This window comes from Thalassophryne amazonica, chromosome 13 (assembly GCF_902500255.1).
Source record: "Thalassophryne amazonica chromosome 13, fThaAma1.1, whole genome shotgun sequence".
NCBI lineage: Eukaryota > Metazoa > Chordata > Actinopteri > Batrachoidiformes > Batrachoididae > Thalassophryne > Thalassophryne amazonica.
Genome location: NC_047115.1, coordinates 70,577,153 through 70,597,277, shown reverse-complemented (window position 1 = coordinate 70,597,277; position 20,125 = coordinate 70,577,153). Strand labels below are relative to the sequence as shown.

General features: G+C 42.8%; 2 protein-coding genes across 3 annotated transcripts in view; one reads left to right on the top strand and one right to left on the bottom strand.

Moving 5' to 3' along the window:
• plekhh2 (pleckstrin homology domain containing, family H (with MyTH4 domain) member 2) overlaps positions 1-14,565 on the bottom strand; it is a 113,623-nt gene extending 99,058 nt beyond the window's left edge. The window contains exon 1 of one of the 2 annotated variants that reach the window (XM_034184853.1): positions 14,452-14,565. The gene's annotated coding sequence lies outside the window, so the exon portion shown is untranslated. The remainder of the gene's footprint in view (positions 1-14,451) is intronic. The other variant, XM_034184852.1, reaches the window with a different exon arrangement.
• Positions 14,566-15,089: 524 nt separating this feature from the next.
• Positions 15,090-20,125, top strand: part of thada (THADA armadillo repeat containing) — a 281,569-nt gene continuing 276,533 nt past the window's right edge. Inside the window, 4 exon segments of the mRNA XM_034184530.1 lie at positions 15,090-15,178; positions 15,509-15,590; positions 17,185-17,294; positions 18,385-18,515. Coding sequence (XP_034040421.1) covers positions 15,518-15,590; positions 17,185-17,294; positions 18,385-18,515 — 314 coding nt within the window. The 5' untranslated portion in view covers positions 15,090-15,178; positions 15,509-15,517.

The following is a 20,125-nucleotide window of genomic DNA, read 5'->3' as shown; positions in this document are numbered from 1 at the left end:
CTGCAGAGGATAGAACTCCACATCTACTACAAAATATTTAACAGGTAGGTGCTCAACTGATTTTAGACTTAATAAATGTTTGTAACTGCTAAGCTTTATTCACCACATCTGCAATACGTTAGCGGTCTAAAAATGATCAGACCAAAACTTATCGGAAGATAATTGGTCCGATGATGGTTTTCAAAGTTACCTGAAAAGCTAATAAGATAATGAAAACATTAGCTTTGATAATTAGCGGTTAGCGGATTAGCAGAACTGTGCCCACCACTGATATATATATATATATATATATATATATATATATATATATATATATATATATATATATATATATATATATATATATACACACACACACACACACACACACACACACACACACACACACACACACACACACACACACAGTAATACTTAATACTTACTCAGGGACCATAATAGATACAGCCTTTTGCAACCATGCATCTGAAAAGTATTTGTTTACTGTGTGTTACAGAGTTGTTGAGAAAAGGTCTGCATGCCCCTTATGACATCATTATGCTGTCACAAAGTGTGGGATCTAATTCCCCTTCTGAGACAATTGTACAGGCTAGTTAAATAATCAAGAAATCAATTCAGTTAATCAGTTCAAAGAACTTAACACTGGTTAAGTGTTGTATTAGTTTTACTATTAGGTGGTGGTTCCTATCAAATTTTATAATCCTTAATGAATGGGGTTTTATTTGGACAAAGCTAAAAAGTAAGAACTTTCAAGTTCAACTCAGTTTCTCTGAAAAGATTAAGAGGTCAGATGGCAAAAAGGAGAGAGCAAACAACTAAAAATTAAAGCTGAATGGCCTTTTTTTAAAGACATAAGTAATAAAGTATTTTATTTCACACTATTATAATTTTATTCCTTAGTATTTAAATAGGGGATTCATAAACTGATATTCCCCATATGATCAAAATTTCTGTTCTCTGGAAACGATTTAGACTTTCTACCCTTGAAGGATCAAAATTCAAACAATCAGGCACCATGACCTATGATTGGTATGAGGGCCGAGTGAGAAGTTCTGAGCCTGACCCAGATAAAGTAGGGTGTGGTTCTCCATCTTTTGCTTTCTGAGACACCAACATTTCTTGAGAATGTGTGAAGGTTTGACTCACTGGGTGCAATGCTGAGAAATGTTGGTTTCTCAGAATGCAAAAGATGGAGAACCACGCCCTACTTTTTCTAGGTCACGCTCCAAACTTCTCAATCGGCCCTTGTAGGGAAACCATAGATTACGTGGGGGCTTCCCCTGATCTACACAAGCATGCTGGAAAGGACATGCTGACTGGCTGCTGACTCAAACAAAAATAAACCAAGTTGGGGAAAACATTCAGAAACAGCTTATTTCTGTATAAACCTAATATGTTTCTCATATTCCTGCTGCTCTTCGATTTTAGAATGAACATTGTTCATTTAAATGTGTGGGGGAGGTTTAAACCTTGGGCTTTTACAGTTTTTATATATTTATTGTTCCTTGTCTTTCAATCCATACTTGCGACTGAATGACAACTGAATTTCTCCATGAGGGGATTAATAAAGTATCTATCTGTCTTTCTATATTTTGTAAAAGTTATTTATTTATCTAGCCACTCACTGCATTTCAGAGATTACATGCTTGGTCTTTTCAAAAGCCTAAGAATCAAAAGGATCAAAAGACTGAGGGAAATTAAAGATGGCTTTCAATTAGTCATGACTCATGTCACATGTTAACTATGAAACAAATCTTATTCCTGAAGGTAAACTGGCTCAAGTTGACTCAGTCACTGTAAGCTTTGCATATTTTGGTTCAACTGAACATTAGTCTGGGCAATTAATCATAAATATATGAAAATATACAGTTACGACCTCTAATCCACTTCATCTTGCTCATGTCAGTTGATTTGATTAATGACGCGTTGCAGATGTTCCATTTTTTTAGTAATGTCTCTCATCCTCTTTGGCAGTAAGCCACGCTCCTGGTATACCATTTTTGGTTAAATTTATGGTGTTAAGGTTCAACATAAATGGAAAAAAAAATTCTAGACTTTGACATGGTCAAGAAATAGCCATAAATAGATGAGATATGCACTCTTTCCATTGAAAGATATCCCAGATTTAACAGACAGAGAACTCTGAGGGCAGTGCACAAAAAAGCCTATAAAATAAATAATCATTAATTGATTTAAATCAACATAAAAGATGGAAATAATTGTGATACTGAGTCATATCACCTAGCTCAAACTGAAGACAGTCACAATTAAATTCCTTGTGAGGAGAACAAAAGTTGGAAATTAAATAAACATAAATACATGTCTTTGGTTTACTGTTAACAGATTCATCAGATCTTAAAAATGCCCTGAGGTGCGAAAAAGACGATATTCACTGTGATTCCCACATTTGTATTAACTTAGCTGTCAATTGCACTCAAGACCATATGGTGGCAGTGATGCACGTTTGTGGTTTGCCGAACACCATAAAGCATCACTCAAGAAATAATGGTGTACTTTTTGAAGATGTGTCAGTGAAGATTCACTTTCAGCACCGACAACTTCAAATTGAGTCACGTTAATGTTGAACGTGGCCTTGGAGTGGGGAATAGGTCACAAAAACCAAACAACAATAGCAGCAGCAAAACCGCACCATGAATGTTTGGTGCAGATTTGACTCAAGCTGTGGATGAAAGGAGGGAAACCAACAACAAAAGTTAGTGATCGGGATCAAAGTTTAGTCATGTAGAGTAAAAATTAATCAATCAAGATCAATGTTCAGCAATCAGTATCTAAAGTCATGAAAATGATCAAAGATAAGTGATGTAAATAAAGATCACATGTGACTGATTAGAACTAAAGATCAGGATTAGGATCACCAGCCAGAAACTGGAAACAAAGGCACAAGGGCTGCAATTAGAGATTATTTTTGTAATTGATTAATCCATTGATAATTTGTTGATAAACTGACTATGCCAGTGATCATGTTTTTTAAATTAATCTATTATTTTCTGATCAGTTGATTAACCCTGTGGGTAACTTACAGCAAATTCTAGCTACAAATTTTACCAAAAACTTTCAATGTTGTAGTCAAATCATTTGCTGCAAAAAGTACTTGTTTTAACAATTCTAAAATAAAAAATAAAGGCATTCATGAAAAAAGTTATGGGAAAAATTCTTGCAGACAGCGTTACTACCTCCTGAGACACAAATCGAGACAAAAAATGAAATTGGGACATATTTTATAAGGCTTTTTCTGGATTATTCAGTTAGTCATTGGGTCCATAAAATGTTAGAAAATGGTGAAAAATGTTGATCAGCACTTTTCAAAGCACAAGATGATGTCTTCAAATATCTTGTATTGTCCTCAACCAAAAGATACTGTGTTTAGAATTAAAGAAACTAGATTTTAAAAATAGCCACATTTAAGAAGCTGAAATCACATTATTTGGTCTCAAAACAATTCATCAGTGACCACAATGGATGGCAATAAACTTAATAATAAATTATTGTTGCAGCTCTAGTGAGTAATTAGGATTATCTGTAGTTGAAGTGTATGAAGGGTGAGCCTTCATAGAAGTGGGCCCTCAGAAAGATGAGAAACTCACCCACTTCAAATTTCTCCAAAAGATATGCATGTATGTTAGACAGGCTGTAAATTTTCACTCTTTTAAACACTTTTGCATACAACCCCTGGCAAAAATTATGGAATCACCGGCCTCGGAGGATGTTCATTCAGTTGTTTAATTTTGTAGAAAAAAAGCAGATCACAGACATGACACAAAACTAAAGTCATTTCAAATGGCAACTTTCTGGCTTTAAGAAACACTATAAGAAATCAAGAAAAAAGATTGTGGCAGTCAGTAATGGTTACTTTTTAGACCAAGCAGAGGAAAAAAATATGGAATCACTCAATTCTGAGGAAAAAATTATGGAATCACCCTGTAAATTTTCATCCCCAAAACTAACACCTGCATCAAATCAGATCTGCTCATTAGTCTGCATCTAAAAAGGAGTGAACACACCTTGGAGAGCTGTTGCACCAAGTGGACTGACATGAATCATGGCTCCAACACGAGATATGTCAATTGAAACAAAGGAGAGGATTATCAAACTCTTAAAAGAGAGTAAATCATCACGCAATGCTGCAAAAGATGTTGGTTGTTCACAGTCAGCTGTGTCTAAACTCTGGACCAAATACAAACAACATGAGAAGGTTGTTAAAGGCAAACATACTGGTAGACCAAGGAAGACATCAAAGTGTCAAGACAGAAAACTTAAAGCAATATGTCTCAAAAATCGAAAAATGCACAACAAAACAAATGAGGAACGAATGGGAGGAAACTGGAGTCAACGTCTCTGACCGAACTGTAAGAAACCGCCTAATGGAAATGGGATTTACATACAGAAAAGCTAAACGAAAGGCATCATTAACACCTAAACAGAAAAAAAACAAGGTTACAATGGGCTAAGGAAAAGCAGTCGTGGACTGTGGATGACTGGATGAAAGTCATATTCAGTGATGAATCTCGAATCTGCATTGGGCAAGGTGATGATGCTGGAACTTTTGTTTGGTGCCGTTCCAATGAGATTTATAAAGATGACTGCCTGAAGAGAACATGTAAATTTCCACAGTCATTGATGATATGGGGTTGCATGTCAGGTAAAGGCACTGGGGAGATGGCTGTCATTACATCATCAATAAATGCACAAGTTTACGTTGATATTTTGGACAATTGAAAGGATGTTTGGGGATGATGAAATCATTTTTCAAGATGATAATGCATCTTGCCATAGAGCAAAAACTGCAAAAACATTCCATGCAAGAAGACACGTAGGGTCAATGTCATGGTACAGGGTCAAAGTCAACGAGCAGATGTGATTTGATGCAGGTGTTAGTTTTGAGGATGAAAATTTACAGGGTGATTCCATAATTTTTTCCTCAGAATTGAGTGATTCCATATTTTTTTCCTCTGCTTGGTCTAAAAAAGTAACTGTTACTGACTGCCATAATATTTTTTTCTTGATTTCTTATAGTGTTTCTTAATGTTGTGAAAGTGTAGGAACACGGACCCACAACAGGGGGCGACAATGAACGGACAATGGAGGAATCAAATACACTGTTTTTACTGTTGTGAAAAAAGGGCACAACAAATACAACTGATAACAATAGAGAGATTAAGTCTAATTCAAAGGTGTCGTGTGGGCAGGCTCGACGATAGGAGACGTCTGTCCAAGTCGAACCAGAACCAACCCGATCTCCGCCGCCACCGGACCCCGGGGATACTGGAGCCGCCAAGTCCCGAATTCCCAGGTGGCCATTGCCTCTGCTCGCCGGATCCGGTACTGCTGGCAGGAAACAGAAACAGTCAGGCGCGGATGCGGCTGCACCCAGCAACACGGAGGGTGGAGAGTCCACCTCCACCTCTCGTCAACAACAATCAAGAATGTGCAGAGTAAACAGTTATCTCTCAGGGGGAAAAGGAGTGCAGTCCTAGCTCCCAGTCACCAGCTCCTGCGGTCCAGAGATTAACCAGGTACTCCTGCAAAAACACGTACAGAACAATACTCACGAACGGCTGAGAGTCGTTACCTCTTAGGTATGGCGATATCTCGGCAAATGAGGTGGAGATGCCGTCCTGCTGATATACCTCCGTCTTGATTGGGATCAGCTGTCTCTAGTGATGGATGACAGCTGTCGTCCTGGCTGCTCCTGTGAGGCGGCAGCGCCCTCTGGTGCCTGGAGCCCGCACTCCAGGCAGGGCGCCCTCTAGTGGTGGTGGGCCAGCAGTACCTCCTCTTCAGCGGCCCACACAACAGGACCCCCCCCTCAACGGGCGCCTCCTGGCGCATGACCGGGTTTGTCAGGGTGGCGACGGTAGAAGTCGGCCAGGAGGGCCGGGTCCAGGATAAAGCCCTTCTTCACCCAGGAGCGTTCTTCGGGGCCGTACCCCTCCCAGTCCACCAAGTACTGAAAACCCCGGCCCATTCGTCGAACGTCAAGGAGCCGGCGCACGGTCCAGGCCGGCTCTCCGTCGATGATCCGGGCAGGAGGTGGCGCCGGACCCGGAGTGCAGAGGGGTGAGGTGTGATGGGGTTTAATCCTGGAGACATGGAATACCGGATGAATCCGCAGTGAGGCCGGAAGCTGGAGCCTCACTGCGGCGGGATTGATGACCTTGAGAATCTTGTAAGGACCAATGTATCGTTCCTGCAGTTTCGGGGAGTCCACTTGAAGGGGAATGTCCTTGGTGGACAACCATACCTCCTGCCCAGGACGATACGTGGGAGCCGGGGCCCGCCGCCGGTCTGCATGGTTCTTCGCCCTCGTCCGGGCCCTCAACAAAGCAGAACGGGCGGCACGCCACACCCGACGGCACTTCCGTAGGTGGGCCTGGACCGAGGGCACACCGACCTCCCCCTCAACCACCGGAAACAACGGGGGTTGATACCCCAAGCACACCTCGAAGGGGGAGAGGCCGGTGGCGGACGACACTTGACTGTTGTGGGCGTACTCGATCCAGGCCAGGTGGGTACTCCAGGCCGTCGGGTGCGCGGCTGTCACACAGCGTAGGGTCTGCTCCATCTCCTGGTTGGCCCGTTCTGCTTGTCCGTTGGTCTGGGGGTGATACCCGGACGAGAGACTGACCGTGGCCCCCAGTTCCCGGCAAAAGCTCCTCCAAACATGCGAGGAGAACTGGGGACCGCGATAGGAGACGATGTCTGATGGTATCCCATGCAGACGGACGACGTGGAGGACTAGGAGCTCCGCTGTCTCCTGGGCTGTTGGTAGCTTCGGGAGGGCCACGAAGTGGGCCGCCTTGGAGAATCGGTCCACTATCGTGAGGACGACGGTGTTTCCCTGGGACGGCGGGAGACCCGTGACGAAATCCAGGCCGATGTGAGACCAGGGGCGATGAGGCACGGGCAGCGGCTGTAGCAATCCCGGTGTCTTGCGGTGGTCCGCCTTGCCCCTGGCGCAGGTGGTACAGGCCTGGATGTAACCCCGGACGTCGGCCTCCAGGGACGCCCACCAGAAGCGCTGCCGGATGACTGCCACGGTTCTTCGCACCTCAGGATGACAGGAGAGCTTAGAACCGTGACAGAAGTCCAAAACTGCAGCCCTGGCTTCTGGTGGGACGTAAAGTTTGTTCTTCGGTCCGGTTCCGGGGTCCGGGTCTCGTGTCAGGGCCTCCCGGACGGTCTTCTCCACGTCCCAAGTGAGAGCGGCCACGATAGCGGACTCCGGGATGATGGGTTCCGGGGGATCCGACGGCTCCGTTTTGACCTCATCTTCATGTACCCGGGACAAGGCATCCGATCTTTGGTTTTTGGTTCAGGGACGGTAGGTGATCCGGAAGTCAAAACGGCCGAAGAACAGTGACCAGCGGGCTTGCCTGGGGTTCAGCCGCTTGGCGGTCCTGATATACTCCAGGTTCCGGTGGTCAGTGAAGACCGTGAATGGCACGGACGTTCCCTCCAACAGATGTCTCCACTCCTCAAGAGCCTCTTTCACCGCAAGGAGCTCTCGATTGCCGACGTCATAGTTCCGTTCGGCTGGGGTCAACCTGCGGGAAAAATAGGCACACGGGTGAAGGACCTTATCGGTCTTCCCGCTCTGGGATAGCACGGCTCCTATCCCTGAGTCCGAGGCGTCCACTTCAACCACTAACTGGCGATTAGGATCGGGCTGCACCAGAACAGGTGCAGACGAGAAGCGCCGTTTCAACTCCTTGAATGCGACATCGCACCGATCCGACCAGGTGAAGGGGACTTTTGGTGAGGTCGGGGCTGTCAGGGGGCTAACTACCTGACTGTAGCCCTTAATGAACCTCCTGTAGAAATTAGCAAAGCCTAGGAACTGTTGCAATTTCCTACGGCTTGTGGGTTGGGGCCAGTCTCTCACCGCCGCAACCTTGGCCGGATCAGGAGCGACGGAGTTGGAGGAGATGATGAACCCCAGGAAGGACAAAGAAGTGCAGTGGAACTCACACTTCTCGCCCTTCACAAACAGCCGGTTCTCCAACAACCGCTGCAGGACCTGACGTACATGCCTGACATGAGTCTCAGGATCCGGAGAAAAGATGAGTATATCGTCTAGATATACGAAGACGAACCGGTGCAGGAAGTCCCGCAAGACGTCGTTAACCAAGGCTTGGAACGTCGCGGGGGCGTTTGTGAGGCCGAACGGCATGACCAGGTACTCAAAGTGACCTAAGGGGGTGTTAAATGCCGTTTTCCACTCGTCTCCCTTCCGGATCCGAACCAGATGATACGCATTTCTAAGATCAAGCTTGGTAAAAATTTTGGCTCCATGCAGGGGTGTGAACACCGAATCCAACAGGGGCAACGGGTATCGGTCGCGAACCGTGATTTCGTTCAGCCCCCTATAATCAATGCATGGACGAAGTCCGCCGTCTTTTTTACCCACAAAAAAGAAACCTGCGCCCATCGGGGAGGTGGAATTCCGGATCAACCCGGCAGCTAACGAGTCCCGGATGTAGGTCTCCATTGATTCACGCTCAGGCCGTGAGAGGTTGTACAGCCTACTGGACGGGAACTCACTGCCCGGAACCAAATCAATGGCACAATCGTACGGACGGTGGGGGGGAAGCGTGAGAGCCAGATCCTTGCTGAACACGTCGACAAGGTCGTGGTACTCCACCGGCACCGTCCCCAGATTGGGCGGGACTCTGACCTCCTCCTTAGCTTGGGAGCCGGGAGGAACCGAGGAACCTAGACACACCCGATGGCAGGTCTCGCTCCACTGAACCACTACCCCGGACGGCCAATCAATCCGGGGATTGTGCTTCAACATCCAGGGAAAACCTAAAACCACACGGGAAGTGGCCTGAGTCACAAAAAACTCGATCACCTCCCGGTGGTTTCCTGACACCACCAGCGTTACAGGTGGTGTCTTATGCGTGATCGGAGGGAGTAGGGAGCCATCTAGTGCCCGAACCTGTACAGGCGAGGTAAGCGCCACCAGAGGGAGCCCTATCTCCCTGGCCCATCTGCTATCCAACAGATTCCCCTCAGAGCCCGTGTCCACCAGTGCTGGGGCCTTCAGGGTTGAGTCCTCATAAAGGATCGTAACTGGGAGTCGTGTGGCGATGTGGGTGTGTCCCACGTGAATGTCTAGGCCCACCCCTAGCCCAGTTTCTAGCGGCGGGCGTTGGAGTTTAACCGCTCGGGGCAGTCTCTCATATGGTGCTCTATGGCACCACAAACAAAACAAGCTCCATGGGCCCGTCTCCTCTGTGCATCAGGTGCCCTAAATGTTGCCCTACTCGTGTCCATAGCTTCGTCAGTAGGGGGAGCTGTGGCCCCACGGAGCGCAGGGGCCGTGGAGCGTGGGGAAGGCGGAGCGCGGTCGGAACCGGAAGGGAGAGGGACGGCGCGTGCCCGGCCACGCCCTTCGTCTCGTTCCCGCCGACGTTCTTCTAACCGGTTGTCTAACCGTATGACGAGATCGATGAGCCCATCTAAGTCCCGCGGTTCGTCCTTAGCCACCAGGTGCTCCTTAAGAACCAAAGACAGTCCGTTTACAAAGGCGGCGCGGAGGGCAGTGCTATTCCAGCCGGATCTCGCAGCCGCAATGCGGAAGTCGACTGCATAGGCAGCTGCGCTCCGGCGCCCCTGTCTCATTGACAGTAGCACGGTTGAAGCGGTCTCGCCTCTATTAGGGTGATCGAACACGGTTCTGAGCTCCCTTACAAACCCATCGTATGTCAGAAGGAGCCGTGAAGTCTGCTCCCAGAGCGCTGTAGCCCAAGCGCGTGCCTCACCGCGAAGCAGGTTTATAACATAAGCTACTTTACTAGCATCGGTCGCGTACATAACGGGACCCTGTGCGAAGACGAGCGAACACTGCAACAGAAAATCCGCGCACGTCTTCACACAGCCTCCGTACGGCTCTGGGGGGCTTATGTATGCTTCCGGGGAAGGTGGAAGAGGTCGTTGAACAACCAGTGGAACGTCAACGCTACGCACAGGGTCTGCGGGAGGGAGGACGTTCTGCTCGGTCATCAAATCTAACCGAGTTGTGAAAGCGGTGAGGATCCGCTGCAACTCACCGATTACCCCTCCCGCGGACACCTGCGCGTCCTGTTCTTCCATTGGCCGTTCAACAGCCGGTTGACGCCCCTCGGGATCCATGACGCTGGCCGAGATATCCTGTTGTGAAAGTGTAGGAACACGGACCCACAACAGGGGGCGACAATGAACGGACAATGGAGGAATCAAATACACTGTTTTTACTGTTGTGAAAAAAGGGCACAACAAATACAACTGATAACAATAGAGAGATTAAGTCTAATTCAAAGGTGTCGTGTGGGCAGGCTCGACGATAGGAGACGTCTGTCCAAGTCGAACCGGAACCAACCCGATCTCCACCGCCACCGGACCCCGGGGATACTGGAGCCGCCAAGTCCCGAATTCCCAGGTGGCCACTGCCTCCGCTCGCCGGATCCAGTACTGCTGGCAGGAAACAGAAACAGTCAGGCGTGGATGCGGCTGCACCCAGCAACACGGAGGGTGGAGAGTCCACCTCCACCTCTCGTCAACAACAATCAAGAATGTGCAGAGTAAACAGTTATCTCTCAGGGGGAAAAGGAGTGCAGTCCTAGCTCCCAGTCACCAGCTCCTGCGGTCCAGAGATTAACCAGGTACTCCTGCAAAAACACGTACAGAACAATACTCACGAATGGCTGAGAGTCGTTACCTCTTAGGTATGGCGATATCTCGGCAAATGAGGTGGAGATGCCGTCCTGCTGATATACCTCCGTCTTGATTGGGATCAGCTGTCTCTAGTGATGGATGACAGCTGTCGTCCTGGCTGCTCCTGTGAGGCGGCAGCGCCCTCTGGTGCCTGGAGCCCGCACTCCAGGCAGGGCGCCCTCTAGTGGTGGTGGGCCAGCAGTACCTCCTCTTCAGCGGCCCACACAACACTTAAAGCCAGAAAGTTGCCATTTGAAATGACTTTAGTTTTGTGTCATGTCTGTGATCTGCTTTTTTTCTACAAAATTAAACAACTGAATGAACATCCTCTGAGGCCGGTGATTCCATAATTTTTGCCAGGGGTTGTAGATTTTAAATCTGTGCTAAAAGTTAATCGGCTTATCCCCCAGTCACAGCTGAACACTGCGACAAAGTGAAGGTCATCATGTTACTTCCAGGAATTCAGTAGCTTCCTGATTGGAGACTGCAGAGGCTGAAAATGTGATATTTGGCATATTAAGAGGCTGCTCATGTGTCAAAGGTTTCTGACAGCATGTTGCAGTAACTGTACCCCGAACAAAGAGGTTATACAGGTGCTGGTCATATAATTAGACTATCATGAGGATTTTTAGAAATGTTGGCCAACTGAAAAGTATGAACATGAAAATACGTAGTTAGGGCTCCTTTTGCCTGAATTACTGCAGCAATGTGGCGTGGCATGGAGTAGATCAGTCTGTGGCACTGCTCAGATGGTATGAGATCCCAGATTGCTCTGATAGTGGCCTTCAGCTCTTCTGCATTGTTGGGTTTGGCATGTCACATCTTCTTCTTCACAATACCCCATGGATTTTCTATGCGGTTAAGGTCAGATTAGTTTGCTGGCCAGTTAAGAACAGGGATACCATGGTCCTTAAACCAGGTACTGGTGGCATTGGCACTGTGTGCAGATGCCAAGTCCTGCTGGAAAATTAAATCTGCATCTCCATAAAGTTGGTCAGCAGCAGGAAGCATGAAGTGCTTTACAACTTCCTGGTAGACGGCTGCGTTGACCTTGGACCTCAGAAAATACAGTGGACCAACACCAGCTGATGACATGACACTCCAAACCATCACTGACTGTGGAAACTTTACACTGGATCTCAAGCAACGCGGATTTTGTGCCTCTCCTCTCTTCCTCCAGACTCTGGGACCTTGATTTCCAAAGGAAATGCAAAATTTACTTTCAGAGAACATAACTTTGGACCACTCAGCAGCAGTCCAGTCCTTTTTGTCTTTAGCCCAGGCAAGATGTCAAGTCAGCAGTCTTCCCCATGATTGTGTAGCCTACAGAACTAGACTGAGAGACCAGTTAAAGGCCTCTGCAGGTGTTTTGAGTTAATTAGCTGATTAGAGTGTGCCACCAGGTGTCTTCAATATTGAACCTTTTCACAATATTCTAATTTTCTGAGATACTGAATTTATATAATTTATATAATAATTTATAATAATAATAATAATTTATAATTTATTTAGAATATAATTGTAACTACATTAAAAATACATGGATAACACAAGAAAGTGAAAACACTCCTCTCCTGCCTCTCTTGCGCTGGTGTTGTATTCCAGCTGGATTCTGTCTCTGACAGTTGCTGGTAGGACCTCCGGTGGTGAAACACCCTTATGCCGCAGAGCTAACAGGGTCTCTCTGGAGTAGAGGAGCTGCACATGTGTGCATAGGTGGTGATGGCAGACTCTTGCACAGCAGTTCATCCACCACCAGGCATAAAGGAGTGATGGTCACACTTAGCACCACTGCCTCAAGAAAGTGAAAACGCTTATTTCCACTGTGGTGCATTTAAAAATCAAATGACAAAATAGAAGTAAAATTAAAATAATAATAATAATGATGTGCGTATATGATAACAAGAACCTAAACAATTTATAAATACATTAAGACAGTGAATTAAGTGGCCAATAAACTGAACTGTACTGAACTAACATTAAAAATTACATAATTAACAGGAAATAAAAGGCTTGAGTTCTTCTTCTAAAAATTATTGAGAAAATGAATACCATCTGCATTAAGATGATTTTTTATTTTTTTATTTTTGTTATAAGTGAGCCAGTACCATCAGGAAGATAGATGGCAGCTATGGAAGGTGCATAAGTCAGAGTACAGAGTACTCACCAAGTTACGTATGTGTTGAAAATGTTTGGTGGTCTGTTTGAAACAGTATCAATAAACAAATAAAAAAACATTGGTGTGTGTGTGTTTGGGGAGGGGTGGAGGTGTTTGTTCGGTTCATGATCTTGCCTTGAGTGCCAGAATGGCCAGAGTGCCATTTCCTGTTCTCACACTAATTTCCTGTCTTTTCTCAGCTTTAAAATAGCATGCTTTTCTCCCACAGACAACTGTCTGGTCTTCATTTAGGCTCATCCTTTATTAGAACATTTTTAGCCTTTACACATGAAACCCAAGTCTAGACATTCAGAGCTATTTAATGTTTAAACAGTCAGTCTGACACACTTGGGTTAGACCTTCACCCATGCCCTCCAGTCATCATGTCATTGTTGATGTCACCGTCTGTTGTTCTGAAGTTTTTCCTTGCAACCTTCCCAATGTCTCTGTCCAGGTAGTTTTATTCTGGTTCAGCACATTCCAGACTGTGGTATTGCGATGTTATAAAACACATCTGGTGGTAAGTACAGGGAAATAACATTCAAAACGGTCGTCTTTTGACCTGAAATCCATATGTCTTCTAAATGACTTGAACCTGTATGTTCCATGGTGGTAACAGTTCTGAGCCATTAAAAGCACAATTATAAAGGCACTATTATTCAGTCTTCTGCATTAATGATGAATTACAGTGAGGACTTAACCCACAAAGGAGAAAATATACTGAAAACTGAAATAAACCTCCTGTTACAAGACTGATGAATTTCCAAAGGACTAAAATGTTCTTTAACTTTAGTGTCTGCAGGTATGGTGCTTTCATTTCTCCAAAGTCAGATGAAGACTAAAATACTTATATATATATATATATATATATATATATATATATATATATATATATATATATATATATATATAAAATTAATATAATAAATATATATAAAATATAATAAATAATATAAAATTATATATATATATATATATATATATATATATATATATAAAAATGCAGAAATTTAATTAATTTTGTATTTTTTATTTTTATTTATTTATTTTTATTTATATATATATATATATATATATATATATAAATAAAAAAAATAAATAAATAAAAATTAATTAATTTAAATTAATTAATTAATTAAATTTCTGCATATATATATATATATATATATATATATATATATATATATATATAAATGCAGAAATTTAATTAATTTTGTGACATTTATTACATTTTTGTATTATTTTCAAGATTAAACATGTCCAAAGAAAAAGCTGAATATAACACAAAATTAGAAAAAGATATGATGAAGTGATTTAATGACCTTACAACAGTTATATTGTAAATGACCAAAAACAGCCCACAATGACTCCCACTCATACATTAAAAGAAACCGACGACCATTTTGAAGATTTAGTCCCAACTTCTCTCATAAGTGAATAAAAACGTCGTTTTAAATTATTATACATTTTTAAAGGGATGTTTAAAAACGAGTAGCTGCCACACAAGCCTCCTCTGTTTTCAAATTCAGTTAAGATAAATAAATTAAAAAAAAAATCTTCAAAGTTTATCGACTTACCCTTCAAGTGAATAAAGCGAATATTTGATGAAAATAAAGTATGAAGAGGAATTCACGGCATAATGTCTCCAGTGTCTAGATATTTCTTATTATTCCTGCAGGAAAATACACCAGAGGGAGAAATTCTCTGAAAGTTTTCTCATTTTCTCAAGTTAGGTTAGATGTAGAGGGGCGTGGCTTCGCTTAATATATCCAACCACATCTTTTGTAGGCGTGAGCAGGCGAAATCTGGTTTTGATTGACGTATGTAATTCTCCAATAACTACGCGGTTTTTTTTTAATAGGAAAACCCGCCCTAAGAGGGCGGTGCATTAAATTTTCGGAAATTACGCATCACATAAGCGGCACCGACAGTGTGTCAAGGTAACCAGACCGTGATAGACACTTAAACAATATGAACTTCAAATTAAAAGTTTAACCTACTGTGTACAGTATGTGCAGCATTACACGTTGCGCATAAATGTGTTGTTTCGTAGTTAAAATAGACATGTAGGTTATACATTTTGAAAAACATTAACAATATGCACACTGTTCTATAGCATTGCGCGTGGAGTTTCATTTATTTTTTATTTTGAAAAGTTCATGTAACCAAACTGCATTGTTTGAGAATTTGACACATTTCGTTGCAATCAGGTAGGTAGACGGATAACAGCACATACTGAACCACATGGGAAAATAAAGTGAACGATATTGATATCTAACTTTTAATCTTAATTATCTCAACTTGGTGAGTACGCTGTTGTCTCACTTATTGTGCCTGAGTCAGCTTGAAATTTTAGCGTCTATTCTAAAAGAGAGTAATAGTTGGGTTCTGCTAGCTGCAAGCTATGTTAGCCAAGGAACGTGTACAGTAACAATGCACAGTAAATAATGTAAACATATGTGGGATATTATGTGTCCAGGGCAGGAACAAAATAGTTGAGATGTGTCTTGCCTAAGTGCATTGTCCTAGGTTTGACAGTCAAGTCGCTTTATAGATTTATGAAGTTACTTTGTTTTTTGGAACAGTGCTTATGTTATTGTTAAAGTAATGTGGCTTTTGGTTATCTCCATGCAGACTTGAGTCATGGTGCTGAAGAACAAGACAGCCCAAGTAGAGGCAGTGCTGTTGGATGAGGATAAACTGCACAAGTTGATGGGTAATATTGGAAGGTCGTTTTATTACCTTTCGTGCATTAAATGGAAATCCAGACTTGTAACAGTCAACTTCTGCGTGTGGGTCTGTTACAGTCATTTGGGTAGTTTTTGGACATCCTGTACAGATGATGCCAGACAGACTTGCCTGCTATACAGTTTTAACTTTCATTATGCATAAAATTAAGACATAGTTTACTAGACTTAACCCGAGTTTTACAAAGGATGAGAAGATTTTGTTTTATTTTTTCACTTTTCCAATGAGATGGGTCACCCCGTGTGGGGAATACTGAACTTTGTGCTGAAAACAAGTATAGATATGTACTGGCAGCAAGCAGTTCACACTATGTTTCTGTTGTTTCCAATCATGACACTCACCTGTTTCCAATTAACCTGTTTCACCTGTGGAACGTTCCGAACAGGTGTTCTTTGAGAATTCATCAACTTTCCCAGTCTTTTGTTGCCCCTGTCCCAGCTTTTTACCTCCGCCAAGGAGATTATGTTTTCGGTCGTGTTTGTCTGTTTGTCTGGCTGTTTGTCTGTTTGTCAGCAGGATAACTCAAAAAGTTTTGAACGGATTTTGATGAAATTTTGTGGAGTGTTTGGAAATGACAAGAGGAACAAGTGATTAAATTTTAGTGGTGGAATTTCTTTTGGCAGGAATTTTTTAAAGGATTCTTCACCATTGCGGGATAGGGGGAATTTTGACATTCTAGTTTCTAACTCCACAAAAACAAGGCAGAAAGGCTTGAAAAAAAATTAGGGTGTAACATAGTCAAATGTTCTATCAAACAACAAAGTTTGGTGATGATCGGATCCGGATTCTGGATCTGGTGATCCAGAATATGTAAAAATATAGGGAAAATAGAAAATGTGTCAGTGTGAGGTGACAAATTAAGCTAGAGATGCACAACTAACACCAGATTGTAGCTGAATCTGTACTGATTCAGTAAGGTGTCATCAGATTTGATGTAGCTTCAAATGTTATGGAGCTAGATCCAGAAGAAAACCGCCATTACCAAAAAATTTTTTTTTATACAATAACTTTTGAACTAAGACATAAAAGTGATTCCAAGTTCTAGTGGTATGTTTTCATGGTCAAGGATGTCAAATATACAGGAAAGAAAAGTGTATGTATCATAGTCTTGGTTGTAACACTGAATTGTTGAATTGATCACTGTGCCAAGGAGGGAATCTCTTTAGGGTCAGTGACCCTATGGCCTTGGCGGAGGTTTGCACTCTGAGTGCTTCTAGTTTAAAATGTGTTGTAGGAATCCATTTCAAAATAAGCAAATATTTGCACAAAAACAAAAAAGTCTATCCGTTTGAACATTAAATATCTTGTCTTTGTGGTGTATTCAATTGAATATAGGTTGAAGAGATTTGCAAATCATTGTATTCTGTTTTTATTTACATTTCACACAACATCCCAACTTCATTGGAATTGGGGTTGTACATTTGAGAGCAGTCAGTAGCAACATCTAATCTAAGTTGGTTCATTAGATCACTAATAATCCTACTGCTAAAAGCAAAAAACAATAGGTAGTGAAGCAGCCTCCATGGTGAAGGTAACATTGTGTTCTTGCTCTTTCTGCCTAGTGTCCCTTTCTGTGGATGGAGAAGAACATGCAGTCAAACAGGTTGCTCAGACGCTACAAGCCTGTTTGGAGCTAACAGACCCAATGAAGCAGATCCAATTAGTAAAGAAGGTTTGTGCATTATGTGTTCTCTACTTTTTTTTTATACTGCCATTATAGTACATGGATTAAATCCACTGTCAGTAAATTATTGCATCAACAAGGTTATGCTGAGTCCAAGATAACAGTTCCGTCTGAAAGTACTGGAATGACCAGGCCAATACATTATCCTCTCCACAAATATACATCATAATTTTTTTTATTTATTAACTTTTTTGCATATTCTGTTGTGCCTTTCTGATTGTGACTGTTGTTTCTTTGCATGTTGTGATGTGGTTTCTTTTTTCTGAACTTAAAGTCTTCTTTAAATAGTGAATTGTTTGTGATGCCTTCACCCTTGCCCTGTGGTGGCCCTTGGTAATGTCACTGTTGACAATGCAGTGTGCATTGCAATGTGACTTTTGCTGTGTTTTTGTTTGGCTTTATTGTTTTATTGCTTTGTTTATCTGTTGTACAGCACTTTGTAAACACTGCTGTTTTTTAAAGATTTGATCTATAAATAAGGTTGGATTAGATCGTTGCTTCAGGGAGTTTTTTTTCACAGCTCTCCAGAGGTCTCGGCCAGTAGGTGTTGTTGCTCAGTACGCCAGTGGTTTTGTTTTTTCATGATGATCAATGCAGGTTATTCCATATCAAGTAGCCCCGGGGCTCCTAGGTCACCCTGTCAGATCCCTCTGGAAAAAAAATTGTATTTTCAGCTCTTTTCAGAGTCTTGTAGGAGAAAATGGTCATAAAATACACCTGTTTGAATTCTGCAGGAAAGGGAATCTGAGAGGGTAACCTGGGAAGTTTTTCTGAAACAGCTAACTGAAAGCAAATTTATACACAAAATGAATTCTGGTTTACAAGGCTCGGGTCTACCTTTTTAGGCAATTCTGCCCAACACACCTGCGATGGAGCTATTATGTCAGCTGCACAATGGCGCACAAATGTTTACAGTGTACAGCAAAAACAAATTTATTGGTCTTATTCTAATACTTTCAGCGTGGATGGGATGTGCAGTATGTTGACTGTTTCATGAATGGCACGTAGTCTGCAAACAATTACAATGCATTTTATGCACAGATTGCATTCACAATAATGTGTGTCTGTGCCTCATCAGGCAGGGTCCCAGCTGGAGAGACTGACAGAAGATCAGCCTCATGGGACTCTCCTTGAGGCTTGTCTGCACACCCTGAGTCTGATCTACACCTCCCTTAATGTTAAGAACCCCCTACGGCGCACCATTGCAAGGTACACAGACCCAAGGGGGAAGCAGACAATATATTTAGAATCAGATTGAGGATCGTGTGTTCTCACAGTCAAAATAACAGTGTGATCACAAAACACGGTAGTAGCTAGTGTGTGTGAGTGGGTGAACTCAGTACAGAGCACCATTTTGAGTCCAACTGCGCTGAACTACTAAATGAACCTTTTATGTTTTCAACATTTTTTAAAAATAATTTAACCAGATACAGCAACACATCCAGGTGCAGGTGCTATCAAAATAAATATAAAACTAGTTAAGCTATCAAATTTACATAAATTTACAATTTATGATGATTTATTTAATTAGTTTAAAGTCTGATTTATGCAGCTGCTGCTCTGTAACTCTGTGTCATGCAGTGACGTGCGTGACAGTTTTAAAGTTCTCCGTCTCTGGTTTATGCATTGTTCTGCACTAATTTGACCCTCAACAAGCTTTTCTTTCTATATTCATCACTTCCAAATCAAAGGTAAGCTGAACATTTTCCTCTTTTACGACTTCGTGCTGTAAAGTTGTAGACTTTTCTGATCCATTTTTAATCAGCGGGTGCACTGCAAAAACTGTTATAAGATGATGGCAGATGTTAGAGTTATTCAGAGTTGGACCTGAAAAGAACAACTCAGTTAACAGAAAATAATCACGCAGCAGACACTGAATTTCTTTTCCTGATAAGGAGAGAGCAAACGAGCGTGACCCCTTGCCACTGACCGTCTCATCAGCTCTGAAGGGCCCCGCCCACCTGCCTCTCATATTTATTGAAATAAAGTTACATACAAGCATATAGAGGCGACAATATCACAAAACAAGAAAAAGACACAGAGTCTGGTCTCACGTCTATGAAAACTGTTATGGCTTTAAGCCTTCAGTCTCCTAGCCTTTCCATAACAACGTTCAGCCCTGAACCAGTGTGCCGGTCACACCGCTCTTCCCTCAAGGCTGACCCGTTAATTAAAGACGCACATCTGCGCTTCAGCAAAAACATAGCTTTAGCAAAACAGTCTGCTCATTCACTAAGCCAAAGATCATCTGTTCACTTTCCCGTGTAAGCAGTTGTAATGATTATTTGAACAGTTCAGTATATATAATTGCTTTAACAATAGGTAATTAATTAAAAGAGTAATGGTTCATGAACCCTCACACATGCATATATGTATATATGAAAATAGAGAACCGAATCAAAGACAGTACATCAAAGTAAAGACATTAATATTGATAACCATATTGCTGATATATAGAAAATCCTGTCAGCAGACAAAGAAGTAAAAGCAGAAAAGTGTCAAATCACAGCCGTTTGTGTCGGATTTAACAGGTGCACATCAGGTTGCGGCTCTGAGTCTGAGCACGGTGTAAAAAAATAAACAGTCAGGCTTTTAATCACAGAAATGACTCCGGTCCACTTTCCTCAAATCGGCAAGTGTCTTTGCACGTGTCTTTGCATGTCCAGACTGCTCTGGGTTTTTAATGGAAATACACTGCAATCGGACTGGACATTTTATCCGATGTGAGCGATATGTATGTAATGGATTAGTTACAGTCAGGAGGCGCTAAACATCTACGGGGAATTGGGACGTGTGCCTCATTTAATGAGCAGGTCAAA